The 20695-nt window shown below is 51.5% G+C and overlaps 3 protein-coding genes across 17 annotated transcripts in view; 2 read left to right on the top strand and 1 right to left on the bottom strand.

Annotated features, from left to right (window-relative positions):
- FAM120A (family with sequence similarity 120A) overlaps window positions 1-10686 on the top strand; it is a 95781-nt gene extending 85095 nt beyond the window's left edge. The window contains exons 15-18 of one of the 2 annotated variants that reach the window (XM_027041252.2): window positions 170-307; window positions 2298-2439; window positions 2879-2975; window positions 8779-10686. In XM_027041252.2, the coding sequence (XP_026897053.1) occupies window positions 170-307; window positions 2298-2439; window positions 2879-2975; window positions 8779-9090 (689 nt within the window). In that variant the 3' untranslated portion in view covers window positions 9091-10686. The remainder of the gene's footprint in view (window positions 1-169; window positions 308-2297; window positions 2440-2878; window positions 2976-8778) is intronic. The other variant, XM_027041253.2, reaches the window with a different exon arrangement.
- LOC128312266 (myosin IC heavy chain-like) lies at window positions 303-20012 on the bottom strand. 13 transcript variants are annotated; one of them, XR_008291357.1, is made up of 4 exons: window positions 19897-20012; window positions 17429-17530; window positions 12149-12260; window positions 10651-11859 (listed from the first exon to the last, which is right to left on the bottom strand). XR_008291357.1 is itself a non-coding variant. In XM_053205419.1 (4 exons), the coding sequence occupies exons 1-4, from the start codon at window positions 19846-19848 to the stop codon at window positions 11825-11827; spliced, it is 675 nt and encodes a 224-aa protein (XP_053061394.1). In that variant the 3' UTR covers window positions 10651-11824. The 13 variants fall into 13 exon arrangements, 4 of the variants coding, with proteins under 4 accessions (XP_053061395.1, XP_053061394.1, XP_053061396.1 ...); XR_008291355.1 differs by lacking the exon at window positions 19897-20012 and adding an exon at window positions 18933-19402 and having other exon boundaries at window positions 17429-18902; XR_008291354.1 differs by lacking the exons at window positions 12149-12260; window positions 19897-20012 and adding exons at window positions 18570-18902; window positions 18933-19399.
- The window catches only part of PHF2 (PHD finger protein 2), an 82934-nt gene continuing 74047 nt past the window's right edge, over window positions 11809-20695 (top strand). Inside the window, exon 1 of one of the 2 annotated variants that reach the window (XM_053205417.1) lies at window positions 11809-12052. In XM_053205417.1, the coding sequence (XP_053061392.1) occupies window positions 11958-12052 (95 nt within the window). In that variant the 5' untranslated portion in view covers window positions 11809-11957. Of the gene's footprint in view, window positions 12053-19810; window positions 19945-20695 lie in introns of those variants that run through there. The other variant, XM_053205416.1, reaches the window with a different exon arrangement.

Here is a 20695-nt window from a genome sequence, read left to right as displayed (position 1 = left end):
TCCAGTGTGGACAGCAGGGGCTGGGAGGCCCCTCCCCCCGCCCCGGCAGCCGATGGTATGGGAACAGCAGGTGAAGGAGATGGGGTCGTTCTGCCCAGAGGCCCACCGGTGGCTCCCCTAGAACCTGCTCCTCACGGCTTCTCCGTCTCTCTCCACCCGGGTCCCACAGGAGTCTGTGGCTTTGGAGGCCCCTATGGGGACACTGTAGCGACAGGCGCTTACCGTGCCTTCCGAGTGGCAACAGCAGCGGGACACTGCGGAGCCTTCTCAGGCGGGGACAGCAGCAGGACTAGCAAGTCGCAGGGCGGTAATTATGCCAGCACGCCTTCTCCTAGAGCTTCGCCGCCCCGCCTGGCCCCCCTCCGCGTCCTCCCCGCCAGGCCCGTCCCGGCCCCGGCCGCCCCCAGGTCTCTGCCTTCCAGTGGGACGGGCGGGTGTCCACGCAGCCCTTGAGCCCGGCCCCAGCGCCGCCTCCCCGAAGGAGCAGGCTGCCCTACAGGGCTCGTTGGCGGGCTCCTTCCCCGACGGCGGAGGTCCTGAGGCCATAGCAGTTCCTGGCTTGGAAACTGACCGCAGCTTGTTTCGTAGGCAACGTTTTTGAGAAAGATCTAATAACACATACATAAATGAGCTTATTTTAAATTCCCTTTGCTTCTCTTCTTGTACGTGTTGGTTTTACAAGGGAGAAAAAAGCCTTAACGTTTAGTTTTGAAATAATGTCGTGTGATTTTGCTGTAATTAAAGCCTGTGACTTGTAGTTTCGTCACACGTCCTGTGTTTCGGGACCGCAGAGCCAGACGTGGCCATCAATCAGGTCCACACCACAGGGCTGTTCAGATACATTTGTGAGTGACTTTAGGGTACACAGGCTTTCTCCCCTTCCCAGGAATGTTCTTCCAGCTCTGTTCCTTGGGGTTGGCGGGAGACCTCTTTTGCAGCAGTAAGATGCACAGGCTGGCGCAGCCCCCGGAGGGGCTCTGGGGCCGTCTCCCCCTGCACCGGCCCCGCATGCCCTGTCCTGCCTCCCACTGGCTCTTGCAGCTTCCGGGGCGCTTTTCTTCCTGCCCACGCCATGCAGCGTGCAGTGACGCCTGCTCTCCGCTTCACCACCGGCTTCCGCTCCCTGCACCCCTTGCCTGGACACCCACGTCAGCGTGCAGTTGGGATAAACCTATGGGTAGGGTGGTGGCTATAGACATTGTAGGGTCAGAAGTGGTTTTGTAGGCTGAAATGACCAGAGGAACTGCTTTGTAACTTCCCCCAGATTGTGTCTGGAGCTCAGCTCTGCTCTGTCCAGTGTAGTAGCCACCGGCCACTGTGGCTCTTGAGCACTTGACCTTGCTATAAAATACACGCCCAGTTTTAGATCTAATATGGAAAAAAGATTGCAAAATATCTAATTAGTAGTTTTTATATTGATTACATGTTGAAATAATACTATTTTGGATACATTGGGTTAAATAAAACAAATTATCAAAACCTATTTTATCTGTTTTTGTATTTCATTGTGGCTACTAGGAATGTAAGGCTTGTAGATTTGGATGTTGGGCAGCGCTGTCTGGCAGCTAGAATGGTCATGGTGAACACCTGGATGATGGAGACTTAATTATAATCCATTCCATCTGCCAGAAGATAGGAAGCTTGAGGTTCTGTTCTGTTTGGGTTTTATCAGAAGTTTTGCTATCAGTTACATATATGAGAATTTTCTTAGTTAAGTCAGAAATCCTTAGAATATGCAGGCTGTTGGTGGTTAATAGAAGTTACTGATACAGTGGTGTTGGTGACCGCACGGATTTAATTTAATTTAATTTAATTTAATTTAATTTAATTTAACAATAAGAAATAACAGCCACATTTACTGGTTAACTTCTGTAATGTTTGGTTAAGGCAGGAAACTTGGAAGCAGTTCCCCAAAGAGAAAACATGGAGTTTGCAGGTATCCATGTTGGTAGGGGAGGAGGCCGGCTGTGAGCGCCCAGTGGCCACGCTTTATTGAACTGTTTCAGCCAGAAAGCCTTGCACATTTTGCATTTTAAACTCAGATCAGCTGTTGTGGGTTCTCTGAGTGGCCAACACTTCTGTCTGACTTTCAGGTGTATTTTCAACAACAGTTAAAACCCATAAACAATATGTACATAGATACTCTATGTAATAAATAAGAAGTCTTCACAAAACTTCAGAGAAGGGGGCTTTGTATGAAATATAAACCACAATGAAAACAAATTGCTCGCTTGTTTTCTTTTTGCTGTTTTTAATTCTCTGATTGTCAAGATGTATTTTGTCTATTTTTCGTGCAGGAATCCAACCTATACCTTCTCAGGGAGGGAAGCTAGAAATAGCCGGCACCGTGGTTGGCCACTGGGCTGGGAGCAGACGGGGCCGTGGGGGCCGCGGGCCTTTCCCCCTACAGGTAGTTTCTGTTGGAGGACCAGCAAGAGGGTAAGTTCTGAACAGTGAAAACATGTTTGTGTTAATTAGAAAATAGCCTCTTAACTTATTTTAGTCATGAGTTTATTAGAAACATTTTTTCTTCATTAGATATATTCCTCAATGTTATTGTGGTTATGTAGGATTCCATTGTATATAGCATTATGTAACTAAGCCATTATTAAATAGTTACCCACACATTCAATTAACAATTTTTTAATATTTAAAAAAGTAGCATTTTGAAGTATATTATTTTTCAAATTGAATGCACTGGATAGGGACCAAAAAACTAAGATTGATTTCTTGGAATCTTGAAATAAGTCCACAATGTGACCATGATTTATTTAATAGACCGGTGCTTTCTACAGCGTGGGATCGGCATCGTTTTAAATGTTCCAGCTGCCTCAACAGATTCAAGCCTGTGTGCTTTTGTCCTCTTTTATCCGTTCAGGCGTCCGAGGGGAGTTATTTCCACCCCGGTGATCAGAACGTTTGGAAGAGGCGGACGGTACTACGGCAGAGGCTATAAAAACCAGGGTGTGATTCAGGTAATCCATGGGGCAGCGGCGCCTCACTCCGGGCTGGTGGCTCAGTGCCTGCGTCCAGAAAGGTCTGCCGGGGCCTCTCTGTAGCTGTCGAGCGCAAGGCAGACGCAGCGGTGGCGCCACTTGCTCTCCGGCTGTGACTCCTCAGCCCACGGTGGCCGGCGTCGTGGGTGCTGAAGAGTATGGTCTCCTGGTCACTGCTGCCCGGGGAGTATTCTGGGGCTTTTAGCGGCAGTTATATTCTAAAATGTTATTTAGGTAAATAGCAGTCAGGATTTAAGAAGAAAACTGACGTCTTTTTCTCCTCCTGGACTGTCTTGACTAGCACTTCGCTGAAAGGCTGAGCCTGTGAGGAGACAAAATCACGTACCCATCTTCATGACCGAGCTGGAGTTTCCTCCCACTTTGGATAGACCATGTTGGGACATGGATCCTGATGAATTTCCCCTTGAGAAGGATCTTTTAGAAATGCCAGGCAGCCTTACTGCTGTGTTTGATGTTTCATCAAAGTGTGCATTTCTTCCCGTGCTGTGCATGCAAATGTTCCAGCTCTCCCTTGGCTCCCACATTAGTAGCCCACGTGTGGAAATGTATTGGCCTGCCTTTACCAGGTGATCTCACCACCTTGGGAACTTCTGTGTTGATGAAATGCATCTAGTGAGTCAGGTACAAGGGCAGCCCCCTCTGCAGTGCAGCATGCCCCAGGATGGGGCATGTGCTCGGCTCACCTTGACCTTCCTCTGCCTTCTGAGCCCTTTTAAGCTGAAGGCACTCAGCCTCTGAACGGGTTTATAAGGTCGGGGGGGGAATGCACCCGTGCTGTGCTCCAGCCCGGAGCCCATCCTGTACAGACAGCCCCTCGTGGAGCCATCACCCCTACTGATTAAGGGGACCTTTCACGTAAAACACAGACACCGGAACCACACAAGACAACTGGGTGGCCTGGCCTCTTTCTTGTTCCCATGGGGAGCTCACCTTCTTTTATTTTGCTGCATCTTTAAAGTCCCTGAGTCCACTGGCTCCCCTCCCCCATGCCTGTCTCCTTTGCTTTGTGTGTGGAAGGACAGACAACACTGCCTTTTGCGCCCAAGCGCCCAGACTTTCTGCATCTTGCCGAGCGTGTGCTGAGCGGGCTGCCCCCCTATGACCTGACCTTGTCTTTCTTGCATCCTGGTAGTGGGTCTGGGCACTGAGTCAGACTCTGCACCGGTCTGCGCCTGTGGCAGGACTGAGGTGGACAAGGTGGACAAGGTGGACAAGCACTGCGTGCTTTTGTCAGGGGCACGAGTGTCTGCTTCTGCACATTGGGACCCTTCAATGTGTCACAGGCTGGATCCATTCATTCGCTGGAGATTGCCAAAGGAAGATAGTCTTGTTGCATCATTTCTTTTTCGTTATTTATTGGGGTGTTTTTATAAAGAGACGCTTCCCATTGGCTCCCATTTGGTACCTGAGTATTACAGTGCTTGCAGGACAGATACCTTGCTGCCCTTGGCCACAGGCCCGTTGCGTGGCCTCTGGTCTGCGGTGGCTTTCTCTCTGGGCATCGCCCGGCCCAGCAGAACCACCACATTTCTCTCGATTCCTTGGTCTCTTTAGTGGGAAATGGCATTTGAAAACCACCGTCTGGGCACCCTGAGTGCTGGAGGGCCAGTGACTGTTCCTAGTGTTCTCTGAGCACAGACCTGGACATGCAGTCCTGGTCTTCATGCATGAACACACGACATGCGAGCTTTTTATCGTCTTTTTCTTTAAAGATAAAATCCTCATAAATTCACACTGACGTTTCCAATTTAAACTGAGGGCTTTTACTTACATCTCTGATGTTACATCTACATGTCCTTTCCTCATGCTGAATCACTGTTTCTGGGCTTCTCTGTGAACAGGGCTAGAGGAGATACGTGTACTCGCGTGCACCAGGCACTCAGACCCGCACATGCTTGTGCTGCTGCACACTCTTGTGTACCACACGCACAGGGGAATATGCATGTGGATGCCGCTGTTTTTATCTCAAGAATTTATAGCGACTCTTCTGAATCAAATTGAAGACTTCAGGAATTTGATTTAAACTTTACTGTTCGTGTCCATGTCTATTATCTTCCACCCTGAGAACCGGGGCTCGTTAAGTTAGAGTCAGAGTGCCCCTGGCTGGCCCTTGGCTTTGTCCACGGGCAGTCACGGTGTTGACAAACTCACCCTTTTCTCCCCCCAGCTCTCGTTGTGACAGTAGCTGTGCGGTTATCTGCTGCATTGTCCCAGCGTGCAGCCTCCACCCACCGCCCCACCCACGCCTCATTGGCCTGGCCTCTGTGGACCCGCGTCCCCTGCCCGCCGGCCTTGTCCCTCCAGGCTCTCCTCAGGGGACTCCACAGGCAGGACCTCACAGAAACCAGGGGACGTTCAGAAGCACTTTGCTTTCCTAACAGTTGAAAGTGGTGGCTCATACCTCCTTCTCATGCGTCTCACGTATATTGTCATTTTCTTCTGTCATAAGCTTCGTGTCAAAGACCGCTAATAATTGAATTGTCTTTCCCTCAGAAGACATTCGCCGTTTTGGCCTAAATGCCCAAATTGTTTTTGTTTCTCTGCCAAGGTTTCATGATGCACCCCGCTGCTGGTCATTCTGGGCCGGTGCACTCAGCACACAACGTGTTCTTTCTGAACACGGTTTCATATCTTGTCTTACATCAGAAGCTTTTCTTGAATTACTGGGTTTTCATTTCTGTTGTTCTCCCTTGCTTTGATTTCGTCTCTGGTGGTTCCTGTTGAGCTAGTCTTGTGTCTGTCGCCAGTGTTTGGCACATTCTTGACTCCCTTTGATGTCTTCTTCTTTGGAGATAGGACTCACCTACTATGCAGCTCACCTGCTTAGAAAGTACAGTGCGGCCTGTCCTCACTGTCATGCAGGGGCACTGCCAATTCCAGAACGTTCATCACCCAAGAAGAAACCCCTTACTCAGTTGCAGCCACGTCCCAGCCCCCGGCGGCCACGGATCTGTTTTGCTGTGTATGGACTTGCTCTGTGCCTGTCATGTATGCGCACCTGTCGTGGCGCCACCAGCCCTTGGGTCCTCGTGATTGCTGTGAGGGCTCCACTGAGGGCGAGGCTCACTTTATCCATTTACCAGTTGCTGGGCATTCAGGTGGTTTGCACGTTTTTGGTTATGAGTAATGCTGCTGTGAACATACATACATAGGTTTGGGTTTTCCTCCAGCTTTACTGAGATGTAATCAATATATACCATCATGTTAGTTCTGGGTGCAGCATAGTGATTTGTATTTGTATGCATTGCAAGATGATCACCACGGGAAGTCTCGTTAACATGCATCTCCTCAAATGGTTACAAAAACTTATTTTCTTGTGACGACAACCTTTGAGATCTGTCAGCAACTTGTAGATATGCAACAGAGTATTGTTAACTACAGTGGTTGTGTTCAGGTGTTTGTGTGGACATATGTTTTCATTCCTCTTGGGTACATACCTGGGAATGAATTCCTGGGTCCTTGTGTATCCTCAGAAAAACAATTCTGAGTTACTTTTTTGTGTTGGCACCCTGGAGATCCTCCTGCTCCAGGCGTTTTGCGTAGCGGCCGGTGGGCTTTTCCCTCCGAGACTGAGGGCTTAGAGGTCTGAGCAAGTACTTGAAATCTTCAGTGTTATTTCCCCCTGCTTTGTCCTCTTATGTATTTTAATTTTTCTCAGGATTCCAAGAAAATGGCAGTAGTGTTGACTTGGGGGAGGGTTTACATGCATATTTCCGAACTCTGGGATTGAGCACCGAAGTGAGAAGACCTGTGGGAATGGAGCCCAGAGGGGAACAAACGCAGGGACCACTGGTGTGAGACAAGGCATCCCCAGGGCGAGGGTAACACATATCTCCAGCCCCACTTGGCTGAGCAGAGAGGGCCTTTATTTGTAACCAGGCAAAAACCCTGGTTCTCAGCAGGGAGGACTAGAGGCACCCGACACCCTGCCATCTGGGGTTGAAAGGCAGCTTTCCTGTTCTGGGTCTCAGTTTCTTCACTGAAAAATGACCACATAAGGGTAAGACCGTTAAGGTTTCCTTCAGCACTGAGTCCGCCTCCAGCAGTGGTTCTCAGCCCTGGGATGTTGGCCCCAAGGGCCATTGGCTTTGTTTGGGGACATTGTTGATCATCATAGCTCAGTGTGCAAGTGCTTCTGGTGTCTTCTGGGGAGAGGCCAGCGATGCCCACCACTCTGCAACACACAAGACGGCCCGTGACAGAATTACCAGGTCTACAATGTCGAGGTGCCAGGCTGAGAAACCCACGGTCTAAGATGTAAACAGCTGAAAGATCTCGGGCGGTCTTCCTCGTCTCTTACCGAGAGGTCTTGTCTTTCACTCCAAAAGTTCATTTTTTCTAGAATTACTTTTAAGTTTGTTAAGAGGAGCAGGGAGACCTGTTCAGAAGAGATAGGTCACAAACACACCTGGCGATTATCAGCTTAGACTTGTTTCTTGTTGGGTTGTCCAGAGAGGACTTAGGTTTGCTTCCATTTTCCAGTAGAAATGGGCCTCCCACTGCCCGCGACAGGTGGATGTGTAAGTTGTTGGTGGACACGTAGTGAGGATGGTGGTTTGTAATTTCAGAGAGGACGTATCGAGGAGCGGTGTTAGCATAGATGACTTGGTGCTGTCCAGAAGGATTAGGTAGACCTCTTCAAGTGGGGTCTACTGCAAGGTCAGGATATTAACTACAGAGAAGTGGAGGGAAGGGGCCCCAGGACGAACCTGCTGAGACCAGCTTTTGCCAGCTGCAGGTCAGTCAGAAGCAAAACAGAGTGTGTTAGAGTATAGAGTATAGACTAGAGTACAGAATAAACAGATTATAGAGAGTAGATAGACCGTGTGAACTACAGAGAGTATAGACTAGAGCACACAGACCATAGAGAATATGTAGACTGTTCAGGTTATGGAGAGTATAGAGTACACAGACCATAGAGAGTAAGGAGTATAGAGAGTATGTAGACTGTGGACTCCGGAGAGTATAGGCGAGAGTACAGAGTACACAGACCGTAGAGAGTATGGGGCATAGAGAGTATATAGACTGGACCACGGAGGGTATAGACCATAGTACAGAGTACACAGACTGTGGAGAGCATGGGGCCTAGAGAGTATGTAGACTCTGGATTACAGAGAGTACAGACTAGAGTACACAGACCATAGAGAGTATGGGGCGTAGAAAGTATGTAGACTATGGACTACGAGAGTATAGATGAGAGTACAGAGTACACAGATCATAGAGAGTATGTAGACTGTGGACTATGGAGAGTACAGACCAGAGTACAGAGTACACAGACTGTGGAGAGTATGTGGACTGTACATAGACTGTGGAAAGTATAGAGTGTAGACAGTATAGAGGTTAGAATGTATACACTAGAGTATGTAGATGATGCAAACTATAGACTATAGAGGGCATAGGTGATACTATAGAGAGAGAGAGAGAATATATATTACACAGATTACAGAGAATGTAGATTCAAGTGTGGAGTACAGAGAGAATACAGACTATCAAATATATACAGTATATAGCCTATAAGGTATATACACAGGTTGTGAAAAATACAGACTGGAGCGTATAGAGGTATAGAGAGTGCAGAGTAACGGACTGTACAGACCACAGAGGATTAAGAGAAGGTATAGAGCAGAGAGTAGAAAGCGTGAGGAACACACCCATGCAGTGTACTGTGCTGTTGAACCTGAAGCACAGGCCTCCATAGGCGTCCCTTCTCCCACTGTGTATCACAGCTGCCTTATTGCTTGTTATCCTTGATTTTGACCAGGGCAAGCCTCCTTATGCTGCTTCAGCAGAAGAAGTGGCCAAAGAACTGAAGTCAAGATCCGGGGAATCCAAGTCGTCTGCCGTGTCTTCAGATGGGTCCCTGGCTGAAAACGGAGCGGTGGCTGAGGAGAAGCCTGCTCCCCAGATGAACGGGAGCGCGGGCGATGCCAGGGCCCCCAGCCACTCGGAAAGTGCCTTGAACAATGACTCTAAGACGTGCAATACAAATCCTCACTTAAATGCACTAAGTACAGACAGTGCTTGCCGCAGAGCTGATGCTCTGGAGGCTGCTGTCTTAAAGAAAGAAGAGTAAACTTATTTTTTATAGAGGGTGAAGGATGCTGGAAGGGTAGGATTCAGGAATATCTGGAGAGAAAGAGAGCCTACAGTTATGTACATTTTTTCCTTTCCGTAAGAGAAAAATGAGGACTTTGGAAATTCGGATCCCTCTTTGATATCAGAGATTTAAACAACACATTTTTAGTTTTAACCAGTTGTAGTCAAAATGCTACAATAAAACAAAAAGAGAGAAAGAAAATGAAGAGCATTTGACTCCCACACTTAAAATGAAGTACACACAAAGTTTAAACTGGTTATGACAAAAGCCTATAGTTGTGTTTCTTGAACTATAAAGAAAACAAATTTTGGCAGTCTTTAAGTATATATAGCTTAAAATATCATTTTTAGCATTTGGCACCATATGTATGCCATTATCTTTGATTTTGCATTACTGTTCACAAGGAAGCTTTGTCTAAGGCTTTGATTTTATGATTATGAAAGAAATAAGGCACACCACGGTTTTTCTTTCTTACTTAAATCTCATCACTGTTGATGTGGTTCTTTTGTGTTAAAAAAAAATTGCAACTATCAAAACTAAAAAATTATAGAGTAATATTGCCGTTCTGCTGATTTTAAATATGCAGTACATCATACTTACTTTACAAGCAAGTTAAATGGAGATAAAGTTGAAATCATAGAAGATGCAAATGACCTTTCAAAATCAACACAATGTGTTCTGAAACTTTTCGTGACTTAATACCATGCATCTGTGATCAATGAACTATGTGGTTTTGAATCGGATGTAGACCATTAGTGCTACTACTTGAGCTAACCTTCTGCATGGTTCATAATTTTTAAAGTGTGTAGTTAATATTATGCATGTTATTGTCCTTCCATTCTTACCAGTACGTGCCCATTTGCAAAACAAAATGCTAATAATCAGTAATAGTCCTATAAAAGATGTTAACTCTGTTTAGTCACTGACTGATCTTGCTCTAACCTTAAAATTTTGTGATTATTGACCTCTGTTGCATTTATTCTAAAACCCCCCCAAAATTATCTAGCTGTTTCAAATATCAACATTACCCTGGTGTATTCACTGCTGTATGCATTATTGTTCTTTGTTGCTGTTTTATGCCTTCATATTAGCAAAATATGAAATTCTGTGAAAAACAAAAAAAAAAATCCCTTTGATCTTAAAAAAAAAAAAAACAAAAAAAACAACCCCCCCTTCTGTAGCAGGAAACAAATTGCTTGTTCTTGAGAACTTTCCCATCAAGAATTTAGTAGAAGCAGGTATACTTATATCATTTTGATGTTTTTGTTAATGTTTCCAAACAATGTACTTTGAAATCAGAATCACTTCTTATTCGTTTTCATATAATTCTCCTGATGCTCTTCATCACACATTAGTGATCAGAAATGAGATGTAATTCCCCAATCCCTGCCCGCAAGACCTGAGTAGGATCTTACTGTAAGTTGAAGGGAGTTCTGCCCTAACTCATGGATTGTGCAAGAATGAACTGCTGTTGGGTCTGACTGATTGTAGGTGGGTTGTGGCGTGGTGTATCGAAGGCTATTGAATGCAACTTACAATGCTTAATAAAAATCTTTATTCTTTTAGTATAAAGTACGGTGTCGCTTTTAAATTTCTTGTAGCAACAGATGTTACGGAGACTTAATTCAAGTTGGGACCGCTACCGCAGGCACCAGGCCTTCTCGGTGCGAGGACGAGGTCTGGGGATCCTGACTTTGAGTCCACGCGTGTGTCGGGGGCGAGGGGCAGTGGGAGAGTGGACTTACATAATTAAAAAGCTCAACAGCTGCCTGAGAGCTCGCTAGAGTGAGTGCAGTTCAAAACTGTTCTGCAAGGGGGTTACGGTCTCCAGCCCGAAGGGACTCGCGCTGTCATCCTCGTCCCCATGCTGGGAAGCGGGACTGAACGTGGAGAAAGAAGCCCAAGGAAGAAACGCACCAGATCCCGATAGAAGCACGTGTATTACTGTCCCTACTGACCAGACCCACCCTTCATTGTGGTTTTCTCCGTGTGCACCTCGCGCCCTTGGGCCCACCACCCTCCAGGGCCGACCCTGCGGGGGCCACACGACTCTGACCGCCCGCAGCTGTGGCGTCCCTAGGGTCGCACCGCCGGCAGCAATGGGGACAAGCCCCGCCGCGGGGCTCAGAGAAACGGGACAGAAATCCACCTCCCCAGTCTGAGGAGCTGGGCGCTTCCGGTCTATACAAGGGGAGGGACACAGCCGCCACTGTTTCCGGCCCCAGCTTCAGGCGGGTTGGGGCGGGCCGTGAGCGCTTCCGGCCTCTGCGCGGGGCGGGAAAAGGACGTGTACGCTTCCGGCTTCTGTGCGGGGCGGGGCCGCGAGTTGCTTCCGGCCTGTGCGCTGGACGGCGCAGAGCGGTGCCGTGAGGGCTTCCGGATTCTGCGCGGTTCGGGAAAGGGTCGTAGACGCTTCCGGCTTGTGCGAGAGGCGGGGCCGTTTCCGGCCTGTGCTTAGAACGGGGCGGGGCCGCGGCCCGCTTCCGGCTTGTGCGCGGGGCGGGGCCGTGAGTGCTTCCGGCTTGTGCTTGGGACAGCTCGGGGCGGAGCAGTGAGCCCTTCCGGCCTCCTCTCCACCTGCGCTGGCAGTGCGAGCGCACCGTCCACGCCCCGCGGCGGTCCGCGTCGCTCACCCCGCCGCTGGTCGAGCATTCTGGTTCACCGTTTTTTGTTTTCTTTTGTGAAAGAGCTCTTACGGATCTCGTGTGTTTCAAACGTAGTATGTCCATTGTAGAGTTTCAAACACTGCCGGTGCACAGAAAGGACAGAAAACCCCTAGTGATGTACGCATACGGACACACCTGTTCACACCTGGTCCTTGTGCCCCCGCCGGCCTAGCGCGGATGAACCCCGCGCACCTGCCGTTCAGGGCCGCAGGGGCCGCGCCTATTCACGTTTCGGGGCGCAGGACAGGTGTGTACAAGCAAGGCCGTATCAGGTAAGAACACGGGAAATAAAACAGGGAGGGGACTGGGGGGACGGGGGTCTGCAGGGCGAGGCTGGGCTCAGGAAGCAGTGTATAGAGAGAACCCACCAACCAGGGGAGAAGGGTGCTGTTGGCCCCTGGAAGGTGGCTTAACCCTCAGCATTGGGCCAGTGTCACAGGAAAATGGGCATCCCACCTTGTCATCTGTCTCCTCCCAGGCCTGTGGGCAGGCATGAGGACTCGAGCTCCTTCCTGATGCGCTCCCTGCAGGAGCGGTTCTCACCTCCAGCGATCTTATTCTCCCGCTGATTCTTTGGAGAATGCCTGTTTACTGTCCTTTCCCCTTTACTGCTTACCCTCACCTGGCAGAGTGAGCTCTGCACAGGTTGCTTCCCTCCAGCCCCAGGACCCTTGGCTGCTGGGCCTCCGCTCCCGTCCCTACCACAGCCGGCGGGGGGGCGGCAGGGGCCTCACGGACCCACAGATGGGCCAAAGCAGGCTCTGTACTAGGTGCTTCACCCAGTGCTGTGGGCTGGACTGTGCAGGTGAGGTCTTGGAGACTCCATGAGGGGCCACCTGGGGGCTGGTTGGAAATTACTCAGGCAGAGCTCTAGCCACTTCAGGGTGGTGTCTGGGATGGCCTTGGCCTGGTGTGCCCAGAAGGCACCAGCAGCTCATGTGGCAAACAGCTGGAGGCACAGGAGCAGACCTCCCAGACCTCGTCACACCATGTCCACTCCTGGCCATTGTGCATATCCATCTCTTCAGACATGACTGACCCCAGCATGGGTTATATAAGTGTTACCTTGGTGTTGGTTTTCCCAGAGTGGCCCGTTTGTCTTGTCTTGTTCTGGTGTTTTGTTAATAGCACCCTTAATGTAAATTATATGGTTATTTGGCAGAGGGGCTTTGGTCTATAAACTCATTGCTTCAAAACATCACAGGGCCATCCTCACGATAGTCAACAGAAGGGCACTCTCATAGCTATCAGAAAAACCCAGAAGGCTCCCAAAGTTCCCATGGGTCACTGTTCATTTCACTGGGTTCTGGATCAGGTCTCCCAAGGGCCTCCTCTTAGAACTCTCTTGACATTCACCAGATTGCTGGATGCACACATCCAGCCTTGAAGTAGTATCTCCTGTCTGTCATCTCTGCCATATGAACTCCTGGAAGGTGGGACGCGTCTACCTGGTTCACAGCTTTAAAACCTACACTAGTTGTGCACCAACACATTGGACAACCTAGATGAAGTGGACAAACCCACACACACACAACCCGCAACCTGCCCAAACTGAATTACAAAGAAACAGGACATCTTAATATACCTGTAATTATTACAGAGAGTGAGTCAATAATCAAAAGCCTCCCAAAAAGAAAAGCCCATGACCAGATGGCTGGTGAATTTTACCACACATTTAGGGAAAAATTAACAGCAATCCTTAAATTCTTCCCAAATGTTGAAGAGGAGGGAATGCTTCCTGACACTCCCTGAAGCCATCATTGCCCTGATACCAAAGCCAGACAAAGACTCTACAAGAAGACTACAAAACAGGGGGACCTGGCTGGCTCAGTTGGTAGAACATGTGACTTTTGATCTCAGGGTCATGAATTTGAGCCCCACATTAGGTGTGGAGCCTACATAAAAAAAAAAAAACAACAACAACAACAAAGGAAAACTACAAAACAGTATCCCTCATGAACCTTGATGCAAAATTCTCAGCAAAATTCCAGGAAACTAAATTCACCAGCGTGTTAAAAAGATTCTACACCTTGATGAAATGGAGTTTGTTCCTGAAATGCAAGGATGGTTTGGTCTGAAAATCAATCAGGGTGAGACATCACACCAACAAAGGGGGAAAAACCCACAGGATCATCTCAACTGATGCAGAAAAAGCATTTGATAAAATTCAACATGTTTTCATGATAAAAATCCTCCATAGGGGGGCACCTGGGTGGTTCAGTAAGTTAAGCATCTGGTTCTTGATTTCAGCCCAGGCCATGATCTCACAGATGGTAAGTATGAGCCCCAAGTCTGGCTCTGTGCTGGCAGGGCACAGCCTGCTTGGGATTCTCTCTCTGCCTTCTCTCTTCGCACCTCCTCCACTTGCATGCACACTCCCTGTCTCAAAATTCAAGAAATTAGAAATAGAAACTTTTTCAGCATAGTAAATGCCACAGATGAAAAGCCCAAAGCAAACATACTTAATGGTGAAAAGATTAAAAAAAATATATATCACAAACACATGCACAAAACCCAAAACAACTTTTCCCCTGAGATCAGAAAGGAGAAAGATGCCACTGCCACTTTCACCACTTCTACTCAACACAGTATTGGAAGTTCTAGCAGGAGCAACCAGACATACCTGCGTAAACAAGCAAATAGCATCCAAATTAGGAAGAAGTAAAATTATCTCTGTTCATAGATAGCAAGATATTATGTAAAATCAAAAAGACTTAGGAACTCTAAAGATTCCACAAAATACTGTTAGAACTAGTAAATTCAAAGTTATAAAACTAATCCTGTAAAGTTGCAGGATAACTAAATAAACACTAAAAAATTAGTTTTGTTTCCAAACACTAAAAATAAACAATCTCAAAAGGAAATCAGGAACACAATTCCATTTACAATAACATTAAAAAAACCCAAAAACCTAGGGGTAAGTTTAACCAAGGAGATAAAAGACTTGTATGCTGAAAACTGTAAGACATTGCTGAAAGCAATTAAGACAAATAAGTGGAAATATCCCATGTTCATGGATCAGAATATTAATATTAAGATGGCAGTACTACCCAAAATGATCTACAGATTCAATGAAATCCCTGTCAAAATTATCATAGTCCCTTTTGCAGAAGTGGAGAAGCCAGTTCTCAAATTCATGAAGAGTGTTAAGAGGCCTGGAAGAACCAAAACAGTCCTGAAAAAGAAGTGCAAATTTCGAGTTTCACCCTTCCTGATTCTGAAACTTACTACAAAGCTACAGAAACCAACACAGTATGGTATAAGGTTAGACATACAGACCAATGAAAGACAATAAGAAGCCCAGAAATAACCCCTTGCCCACATGGTCAAATGATTTTGACAAGGGTGCCATGATCACTCAATGAGGAAAGGACAGTGCTTTCAACAAATGGTGCTGGGAAGACTCCATGTCCACCTGCAAAAGCATGACATTGACCCTTACCTCAACTCAAAAATTAACTTAAAATGGATCAAAAGCCTAAACCTAAACCTATAAAAATCTTAGGAGGAAACACAGGATGAAATCTTCATGACATTGGATTTGGCAATGGTTTTTTGGATGTGACATCAAAATGCAAGGGCAACAAAAGAAAACAAAATAGATGAACCTGACTTCTTCAAAATTACAACCGTCTGTGCATCAGAGTACATCATCATGGAGTGCAAGGACAACTGACAGCATGTGAGAACATTTGCAAATCACCAATCTGATAAGAGATTAGTATCCAGAATATATAAAGAACTCCTATAATTCAACAACAAGAAAACCCAACCCAAATCAAAATAAGGAAAGGGCTCAAATAGACATTTATCCAAAGAAGATGTACAGATGGCCAATAAACTCATGAGAAGATCCCCAACATCATCAGTCATTAGGGAAATGCAGATCAAAACCACAGTGATCAGAGTTTCAGTGGAACCAAATTTTTGCCATCAAAAACTAGCATATTGAACTATACATTGAGAAATTAAGAATTTTTACTTCAAAAAAAAAAAAAACCCCACAATGAGATATCACTTCATCTACTTTAGGACAGCTATAATCAACACATGTACACACACACACACACATACATACAGAAAATAACAAGTGTTGGCGAGGATGTGGAGAAATTGGGACACTTGTGCACTGTTGGTGGGAATATAAAATGGTGCAGCAGCTGTGGAAAATGGCATGTTCTTAAAAATGTTAAAAATAGAATTATCATATGATTCACCAATCTCACTTCTGGGTATACACACAAAAGAAGTAAAAGCAGGGACATGAACAGATATTTGCACACCCACATTCATAGCAACATTATTCACAACATCCAAAACGTGGGAACAACCCAAGTGTCCTTCAACAATGAATGGAGAAATCAAACATGGATCATAAACACAATGAAATAATAGTCTTAAAAAGGAAGGGAACTCTCACATGTTACAACATGGATGAACCTCGAAGACATGATGCCAGGTGAAGTAAGCCAGTCACAAGAAGGCAAATACTGTAGGATTCCACTTACTTATCTGAGGTCCCTACAGTGGTCAAGTTCATAGAGACAGGAAGTAGCTGGTGGGTGCCTGGGCCGGGGGGAGTAGTGATGGGGGTTAGTGTTTACTGGTGGGACAGTGAAAAACTTGGCGGAGGTGCATGATGGCGGCTGCAAACAGTGTGAACTTACTTCATGCCACATAACCGTACACTCAGAAATGGTCAAAATGGTACGTTTCATCTTGTGTATGTTACCACAATTAAAAGAAAAGGCTGCGCTAGCGTTCAGTATATTTTGTCGAGAGGGAGTGAATCAGCAGGGCCTGGAACGTGCTGTTTTTCCATTGGGCAATAAGGTGAATAATACGTGTCTCACGCTTGGGACTGGCTGGGGGATGCGGGGTGCATGCTGTGGCTGTGCTTCCTTGGGGCAGCCGGGTGGAGGGTGGGGGGGCATGCTTCTGGGGAGCCCATCCTCTTACCCCAGCAGCATCCCTGGCCACTCGGGTGGGTGGTGGTCTTGATGCTTATACACAGACTCAGGAGTGGGGTGGACTCGGTGGGCGTGGAGGCAAAGAGCAGACCATGTGAAAGGGCCAGAGCTTGGGGGACACCTCATTTCAAGGCCACTGCCCCTGCTTCCTGGGGCCTTGGGTCCAGCCCCTTGTGCTCCCCCTCCCTGTGTGACCTGGCCTGCTCCAGGCCTGGGTCCCCAGGGCACTGTGGGGCGTGTGTCACTGTCCCCCTTGACAGCAAAAGGAGCTGCACAGGAGATGGGACTGCTACCAAACTGCGAACACAGCAGGCGCTCAGCGCAGTGAGTGAGGACTCAGAAAAGGAGGGCTTTCTGGGGGGTGAGAATGGGGAAGCCCAACAAAGGAGCATTTGGCACCCACATGGGCCCTTACTTTCGTCTGGAGTTGGCCCACAGCGTCCGAACAGCCTGGAGTAACAGGAAAGCATCTCTGCGGACACACGCAGAGGCCGTGGACACGTACAGACCAGGAGGGCAGGATGGCCAGGCGCCCGGGGGAGTCTGGGCTCCCAGCCCACTCCTCCCCCTGGTCAGCCAGCTGCCTCCTCTGGGAGGCATTTCACTGCTTCCAGCCTGCGTTTTCTGGAGAATGGCAGGAGTCCCCCCCTCCCCAGGACTCCCATTGGTCCTGTATACCTGTCTGTGGAGCAGCAGTGCCGAAGTGTCCCTGCAAGTGCGGACGGTGCAGTGGTCGCCGCCTAGAGCTGATGCTGAGCACGTCCCAGGCACTGCTGGAGTCTGTGGGGAACCAAGCACAGGGCATGGCACCTGGTCAGTGCTTGACACACACTGGTAACTACTGTCCTCGCAGACAAGGACGGGGAAGTGTCGGGTGAGGCCCTGCACCACAGTGGCCCCCAGAAGCTTCTGACCACACTGGACCACAAGTGGGTGGAGGTGGACACTGCGGGTTTGAGCGTCCCAGTACTGCTGTAGGGGGCGGTCACTCAGCAGGGCCCAGGCCAGCCGGACTTGCAGGCCGGGCACCGCTCATCTGAACTGACCCACACCAGGGTGTTGGTGGGGGACAGTGCTTCCCAGAGCCCTCCGCACCATCTCCAGGAGGAAGGACCCCGGAGGGGAAGGGCAACCACTGCAGTTCAGGTGGGAAGGACTTGAGGTCGAGCTTAGTGAGGTGGGGGCAGTGGCAGAGTGACCTTGTCCCTCTCCCCTCCCCCAGCTTCTTCTGGCTGGCGCCTCCCTGCCAAGGCGGGCGCACCTGCCGGGGCGGGAGGCCAGGGGGCAGCTGGCGCAGCAGGTTGGCCTCCAGAGGAGGGAGGATGAACTGCTGGCACGTGGGCCAGGTGCCCTGAGGGGCTGCAGGCCTCAGCTGGGCACCTGTCGGGGGTGCTGCTGCGAGGGGCCTGCACCTGGCTTTCCCTCCAGTCTGGCATTCTGTGCTTGAGGTGGCCAGCATCCCCCAGGAGGAGGCTCAGGGGAGGGAACACCTACTGGCCCCTGGCCCCTCACTCCTCACTCCACAGCACATGGATGCAGCTGGGAGCGGGCAGGAGAGGGTTGGCTTCCAGAAGGCGGGGAGGAAGGAGCCCTCAGAGCTGGCCCTTCCCCCACGCACCACAGACCCTGACCACTCAGGTGAGGCTGCAGGGCCCAGAGCAAGGCAGTGGCACTTCTGGCCCATCCCTCCAGCCCCTGCTGTCCTGAGGCCACCAGCAGGGCTCCATAATCCTGGCTTGGACTGGAGGCCTGGGGGCTCCTTGGGGGAGGAGGGGAGGGGGCTCAAATTCTAGGTAATCACTCCCTTTACAGAGCTGACCTGTGCCAGGGTGCTCCTGGCTCCCCAGAAATCTGTCCTCTAGGGGCTCAGCAACAGAAGAGTCAAGGATCCTGTGTGGGAGGGCTAGCTGTTCCCAGGAATCAGGGGGAAAGGGAGCAGGAAGGAAGAAACAAGAGGAAACCCCAGCTGCCCCCTGTCCCTCTGCTGGTGGGGGTCCCTGACCACCTTCTCAGAGGAAGCCAGGCCTGCCTTCACCCAGAGGCTCCCACCTTTTCCCTGGAGGGTCCTCCTGCCCACCTTCTCCCCCAGAGTGATCCCCAGCCTACCTTCTCCCCCAGAGGGGTCCCTTTGCCCTCCTTCACCCTGGCCCACCTTCTCTCCAGGAGGGGTCCCTTGGCCCACCTTCTCCCCGGCAGGTCCCCCCACCCTCCTCTTCCCCCAGAGGGGTCCCCCGGCTCACTGTTTCCCCAGCAGGTACTCCCCCCTCCCTCGGAGGGGTCCCCAGGCCCATCTTTTCTCCTGGAGGGGTCTCCCGGCCCACATCCCCGGCAGGTCCCCCTGCCCTCCTCTCCCCCAGAGAAGTCTCCCCAAGCCTCTTCCTCCCCCGGAGAGATTCCCCCGGCCCACCTTCTCTCCAGGAGGGGTCCCCTGACCCACCTTCTCACGGCAGGTCTCCCCGCCCTCCTCTTACCCCAGAGGGGTCCACTGATCAACTGTTTCCCTGGCAGGTATCCCCCACTGCTCTTCCCCCAGAGGGGTCCCCCGGCCCACCGTTTCCCCGGCAGGGTCCCTCCGGCTCTCCTACTCCCCCAGAGGAGTCCCCCGGCCCACCTTCTCCCCGACAGATCCCACCGGCCCTCCTCCTCCCCAGGAGGGAACCCCCCAGGCCCACCTTCTCCCCGCGGTCCCCGGCCCGCCTTCCCTCGGCGGGAGCGGCGGCCCAGGCCGGCGGGCGGAGGCGGCGCCACCCGGGGCGCTGACGTAGAGGCCGCTCGGCGGCCGGGGGTCCCTTCGGTGGGGCCGCGGCTCCCCGCCCGCCGCCCCCGCGCGTCCATTCCCTTTTGTGTCCCGCGCGCGGCCCGGCCCCGCGCACACTCGCGCCCTGCGCCCCGGGGCCGGCGGGCGGCTCCCGGCGCGGCCCTGCTCCGCGCGCCCCGCTTTGTGTGGACGCGCCGGCCGGGTGCGCGCGGGCTGTCGTGCGCCCCCGGCCCCGTCCCGGCCCCGGCCCGGCGCGGCCCCCCGCCCGGCCCGCCCGGCCCGCCCGGCCCCGACCCGGAGCGCAGCGCGGGCCGAGGGCGGGCGGGCGGCGCGCGAACATGGCGACGGTGCCCGTGTACTGCGTGTGCCGGCTCCCCTACGACGTTACCCGCTTCATGATCGAGTGCGACGCCTGCAAGGACTGGTTCCACGGCAGGTGAGCGCGCGGCCCGCGGGCCCGGCCCGGCCCCCCGGCGCCCCGGCCCCCGGTCCCCGGCCCGCCCGGCCCCCCGGCCCGGTGCGCGCCCGCCCGCCGCAGGCCCCCGCCGCCGCCGCCGCCGCCGCCGCCGCCGCCCGCCGGCCGCGCGCCCTTTTGTGCCCGGGGCGGGGGCCGGGCGGGCAGGCGCCCCTCGCGCGGCGCACAAAGCGGGCCCGGGGGCCGGGGGACCGGGGAGTTGGGGCGCCGCGGGCCGGGCCGCTGACAGCGGGGCCGCGGGGAGGCCGGCTCCAGGCCCAGGCCCGGCCCGCCGCCTCCCCCGCGAAGTTGCAGGAACTTTCCCCGCGCGGGCCCCGGAGAGGCGCGAGCGGCGGCCCGGACGCCGGCGGCCCCGGCCAGGGGTGGGGGGTGGGGGGCGTCCGGCGCGCCCACCCTCCGCCGCAGCCCCCGAGCCCCCTGACCCCGGCCGGCGTCCCCTAACCCCCCGCGGGGGTGGGTGACAGGACGGCGTCGGTGCGGGTGGGGGTGTCGCGGCTTTGCCGCCTCCTCCCGGGGGCCGGCGTGGTGCCCCGTTTCCCCCTTCTCCGCTCCCGACGGGGACGCCCCCCCTCCCCCGGGGCCGGACTTGACCTTATGCTCTCTGGGGGACGTGGGGTGGGGGGAGGTAAAGCTGGGCCTTTGCCCCGGGCTGTGACCTGGCCCTGCGCCTAGTTTTCAAAGCGAGGCCCCTTCCCACCCAGAAGTAGATGGG

This window comes from Acinonyx jubatus, chromosome D4, assembly GCF_027475565.1.
Source record: "Acinonyx jubatus isolate Ajub_Pintada_27869175 chromosome D4, VMU_Ajub_asm_v1.0, whole genome shotgun sequence".
Lineage (NCBI taxonomy): Eukaryota > Metazoa > Chordata > Mammalia > Carnivora > Felidae > Acinonyx > Acinonyx jubatus.
Note: the sequence above shows the minus strand (reverse complement) of the source record. Positions and strands in the feature narration are given on the sequence as shown.